This window comes from Paraphaeosphaeria sporulosa (assembly GCF_001642045.1).
Source record: "Paraphaeosphaeria sporulosa strain AP3s5-JAC2a unplaced genomic scaffold CC84scaffold_14, whole genome shotgun sequence".
NCBI classification, from domain to species: domain Eukaryota; kingdom Fungi; phylum Ascomycota; class Dothideomycetes; order Pleosporales; family Didymosphaeriaceae; genus Paraphaeosphaeria; species Paraphaeosphaeria sporulosa.
The window spans coordinates 859,909-865,347 of record NW_017253373.1 but is presented as its reverse complement, the minus strand read 5'-3'; the positions used below and the strand labels follow the sequence as shown (position 1 = coordinate 865,347).

The 5,439-nt window shown below is 52.1% G+C and overlaps 1 protein-coding gene across 1 annotated transcript; it reads right to left on the bottom strand.

The window, feature by feature from the left end:
- Nucleotides 1-3,989: 3,989 nt before the first annotated feature.
- On the bottom strand, nt 3,990-5,036 carry CC84DRAFT_1264173 (uncharacterized protein; the record flags this gene model as incomplete). The annotated part of the gene is made up of 2 exons (XM_018185287.1): nt 3,990-4,730; nt 4,893-5,036. The coding sequence occupies 2 exons, from the start codon at nt 5,034-5,036 to the stop codon at nt 3,990-3,992; spliced, it is 885 nt and encodes a 294-aa protein (XP_018030210.1).
- Nucleotides 5,037-5,439: the final 403 nt, after the last annotated feature.

Here is a 5,439-nt window from a genome sequence, read left to right as displayed (position 1 = left end):
GTGGAAGTGTGGTCCGTGTTGGAGCTGGTTGCCACCTGCTGTTGGTGGTGGCCCATGGTATAATTATGGTATTAAGAAGTAGTTTGCACCATGATGGATCTCTAGGAATCTTTTAGTCTATTACCAATATATGGATCCTGGAGTAGTTGTGGGAGAAGCGCGAATGACTTGCGTGCGCGGCGACTTGACTAGTGGGTGCGACTCGTAGAGACAATTCATGCAAAAGATGAGTCGAGCGGTTGATATGATGCACTTGTGTCGCTTGCAATTACCAACCCTGGCGTACCATGCAAATTGAATTAGCCCCTGTCATTCCCCTTGTACGTCTGTTTTGGAGGTCTCTGGCGGCTATGAAATTAAATTTCTCATGTTCCTCGGAGCTGCACTTGCGTTGCTATTTTTACTTCAAGATCACTGAATCCTATATGAATATATGCTTAGAGATTATATGACAGCGAGGTGCGATATCAGAACCTCGCATGGCTCTATGCTAGCAGATGTAGATTATGGATGCTGTGGAATAGGGCGGAGATACCGACGGGGGTAATTCTCACAGAACGATGTGGATGAGAAACATCAAGGTTCGACCCACCTCCACCTACGTCGATGGCCTTGTGGTTAAACGCAGTACTGAATCGCTTTGAGCGTCTGCACGCTCGCGTGGCGCGTAGTGACGACGCGGATAAATGTCGCCGTGTCTGACAAAGGAGGAAGGCTACCGCTTGTGAGAGTTCACGGAAACGGCGCTTCCAAGGTCTCTCTTGACGTTTCTATGTGGCTCGTGACGAGTCCTTGGATGTAGGACGAATGGGATCTCAGAATGTATCAGCGAGCACCTCCAGGTGTAACGGCAAGCCGCACTTTGGCAACGCATTTTGTCTGCGATGTTGGCCTTCTCTGGTAGCTCAATGGCGCTGGGTTGCTTGATGGATGTGGGCTCGCTCCGAACGCGACGGCAACAAGCTCATAGGTTGCATGGCGCTGGGTATACTGTATGAGCTTGGGTTCTGGGGGCCTTAGGGCGCAAGAGGATGCTGCTGTGCTGCGGATACGGATGCTCCGATGGGGGGTGCTTTGATCGTCGTGAGTCTGGACGTGTTGATGTTGACGACGATGTGTGCGAGCAATTGGATCTTGGTTGCTACAACTTTGGTGGTCGGGGGTCCGCGAGTCGATGAGGCGACGTGAACGATTGATGAGGCGGTCTTGGGACCATTAGAGCTCAAATCTGTCAGTGTATTCAATGCTGGAATGGAGGCGGCTGGAGGGCATAATTTACCTGGAGCTACTATAGCGTCGGCGCATGATACGCTGGATCGCGTTTTCTTCCTTTCCGCCGCCAGTTTCTGAGGCATCCCATGCTGTGCGACCGGGTTGGGGATTCATCACCATTCCCATGTGCAGGGCTCGCACCTTTGCGAAGGAGCTCAGTTCGGGCCAGATAGGTTCGTTCGATAAGAGGACAACGATGGTGCCTAGGATGCTGTACTCAACGCAATCCCTTCGGTTCCAGTGGTCTGGAATTGTAGTCGGTCGTCGGTCGTCGGTCGTCGGTCGTCTCACGCCACGCCCTCGTAGGGGTAGGGGTCTTGTCTAACCGGGTGGCGGGGCAGAACCTTTCATGCTTGCCTGTTGAGAAGGCTCCCGGCCACTGGGTTGATGTGTACATGAGGAAGCTGTTGTTAGATTCTAGGTAATTTTACTGGATATCAACGCCAAACACGCGTGCTCTCCATCAACTCTATCGTTCGAAAAATCTTTTCATTAATAATGCTACTAGTGGCTCGCCATACTCAAGCAGGTAATTATGGTACAGGTACGGATTAAAGAACTTGAAAGCTGGTCTACGCAGTCCAAGTCAGCTTGCATTCCTGCACGTGCACTGGCGCCGCATTGATAAGAGCAGGAGGTCGGCCTAGTTAGTACACGTGCTTGATCCCTAATACGTATGTTTCTATAGGCCACTCACTTCCTAGCTAGCTTACGATTTTGAGATCCCCTCTAAAGTCTATTCATTCGTCAGTGCACTCTGCTGTAGGTCTTAATTGAGGTGCTGGCGGCCATGAAGGCCGTCTGAATATCAACGTTACGTGAGAAAAGTGATCTCTATGTAGCGTTTGCATCTCTTATCCCATAAGCACCAAAGCTAAGATCGCAGATGTCGTTAGACAGACGAATTTCGGATAGGTCGCGTGGGACGGTCGGTGGCTAAGCTAAAGTGGCAGCGAACGGCATGATTTTGGTTATGTGATGGAGGTACAAGGCTCAGCCACTCGACTCTTGTTTTGTGTTACTTGAGTTGAGCGTTGGAGCGAATAGATCGTAAAAGAAACCACCGTCTAGCCGAACTGATCATGGCGAATGTTGGAACTAGTGTGTGATGGCACCAAAGTATGCATCAGTGGGATGCAAGGTTTTGATGTGGGGTACACGGACCTAGGTTGGGCATGCCACCATCGAGGGTCCGGCAGGTCACAGTGACATCGGAAGCAGGCGAGGCTGTAGTTGAAGCAGTGCACAAGCGCGAAAGCGAGGCCTTAGCGAGACCTTGGAAGTCTTCTTCTGCGATATGAGTGCAAGGGATAGAGCACATCACGATGAAGTGCAGTTACTACTCGTAGGATAAGGTCATCAGTGGATAGGCGACGCACCCACATGTATGACGGCGTGCGCTAACGTCAGTGTGTCACGGTTATCGCATCAGTCCCAAATTTCGGACGTCCGCCGCCAGCTCGAATAGAAGCTCACCGTCCACTATATTGCGTAAGGCCACTCCACCCCCCATTTGCAGTTCATGCGGCGCACTAGAATCCTTTTCCCAATTCTTCGCGCCAGACAGCCTTCAGGCTACTTGATCAGGAAATTCCTCTACCCCCGTCGATCGCTGCCCCAAGCTGCTGGGATTAATCAGTGCCCTACCTTGCCTAAACTTGGACGTCTTTCAGCCAACGCTACCACGAAGGAGTGCACTAGATGGTGACCACTTGGGCTACACCGGCTCTCAGCGTGGCGGGGCGACGGCGCGTGGGGATAGCCCAATGCCGAACCTTGCTATTTAGAACAAGGGCGGTAACTCTTCTTCTTTGATGGAGTTATATAAGCGCAGCCATTTTACACAGTAGCTAGCTGTTGCGCGCTGCACGAACACTGAATTTAACGACTTACGCTGCTACTCGCCTGCGCTGCTAGAAACGTGCGGCACGCGAGCGAGATCTTTCAACATCCCTGAATTACTAGGTAAACTAGTAGAAAGTATGGTCCATCGTCGAATCAAGTCGCTTATTTTTCTTCGGCCTTTCAGCCCAGCTGGATTAATATGTACAGCTGTGTCTCTGTGCAAAGACGATATCGTTCTAGCCAAAATACAGCACCACTCCACATGCGACGTGTAATTAGCTGTGCACCTACCCACCTCGAATATGTCGATGCCGTGAAAGTAAGTCCCGATCTCATCAATCCCTAGCTCACACTCTGACGCGATCCTCGACAACCTGTAAACGGGGCGGAGTCATAAGTAAAGCTTACTACCTACTGTATTACCACCTTCCATGTCTGAGATGCTCTTCTGTTTGTTGAATCATTGTGTCGTTTCTGCCCTCGATTCACTGTCACCTGTCTACAGCCTCTTGTAAATCGAACACTGGCCACGAAAACCACTACCTCGTACTACGCGAACCAACACGAGTTTTTCGTGCGACGATACGTGCTCAGCAGAATTTGGTAGAGAAACTAGAAGGCACTGACGTGGTGTGATTTGAGCATGAATGGGGTAGGAAAAATGTAATTCGGTCTGTAGACTAGGAGACGGGATGTAATTCTTACGAAGGGAAGCTAGTAATGGAGAAATAGTCCAGGACAATAGCAGCACTGACACAGCTATTCAGAGTCAAGCCTTAGATATGCAATCGTGGCAAGTCTACAAGAGTATAGTACTCATTCTTCCACCCTCTCCTGGCGCAATAAAAGCCCCAAACGCCTACTCCACATTCCTACTCCCCTTCCACATCCCGCTCGAACCCGGGAAAAAGCCCTCTCGCTTTCTCCCCCCTGGAGAACTCCGTCCCACACCCGAAAGTCCCCCCCAACCCATCGCCGTCAAACCCTAAGAAAAAGTTACTAAACACATCCCATAATAGCGCATGCATGACCTCGTCTGCGCCACTCGTCTTCGCCTCCTCTAGAATCTTGACCTCGTCCTCGAGATACTTCATTAGGCTAGCGTCCCTCCCAGGTTGGCGCATATCCGCCTCTTCAGACGCATCATAATGGTCGTCGCTGCCTCGCGCACAGCTCCTTATGTCCGTAGGGTGTAATAAGTCTCTTACGCAAATCAGCGCCCCAAGACTAAGCTGGCGTGCAAAGAACGCGTAATACGCGCCGATCCTGCGCCAGGCCTTGACCTTTTCCACGAACCTTTCGCGGCAATGGAGCTCGGCGGGTTCCAGTAGATGCGGGTGGATGGCATCATACAATTCGGACTCGTGCCCTGGGCCGCCTTCCTTGCGAACCGCCGTCCAGAGACAGGGGTTGGGGCCGTCGGCAATGTGGAAGAAGAGGTGCATGACGAGCGATACGACGGTGGTGGCAATGTTCGTGGGCTGCGGCGTTGCCATATAGGTGATGTAGTTGGCGTAAATCGCAGGCGTGGAGTGGGTGGGGTCGGACAATGAGGTGAGAATATAGGAGGCGTCGCGCGAGATGAGGGCAACGGTGGCGGCGCTGACGTAGTACTTATTATGGATTTGGAAGCGGTTGTACCATTAGATGGTCGTGCTAGTTCTGGATGGTGGCCATGTTTTGGGGGTTCGGTGGGGTTGAGGGGTAGGAAACAAAGGCTGTGTAGTAGTTTTGGCGTCGTCTGTCTCGTCCAGGGTGGGCAGAGACGGGGTGACATGGTCGGTGCCGTCGATGAGATCGTAGGCCAGACCCCCCGATCCCGCATCGTTGGAATCGTCGTCGGATGAACCAAAAACATGCGAGAACTTGCACAAGTCGAGAGGAGACTGCACAGCGTTGATGTCATCAATGTCAGCCATGTTGGGACAAGAGGCCAACCGTTGCACCTCAGGGCCAGCAGGCGGGCTCAACTCGGGCGCGGCCAAAGAGCCAAGCTCAGGACTACCAGACGAATTCTGTTGTGGACCAGCTAACCTTCGCAGCTCAGAATCATCAAGACTACCATGCGGGTCCAAGGCGGGTATGTCCACTTCCCATTCCCAAAGAGTGGAAGTGATAGGGGGCAATGATCGGATTCGAACGAGGTCAATCTGAAGGTTGCAATTCCTATGTTCGCGCAATGAAGGCAACGATCCTTCACGCTTCGGGACATCTTCGGCAGTATTGTGATCACTGGGCGTACGCAGACGGTCCAGGACTTCTTCGAGGGTGATGGCTTCATCTAGGGCCGTAGATTGGCTGGCCCTGCTCGGCGACGGAGAA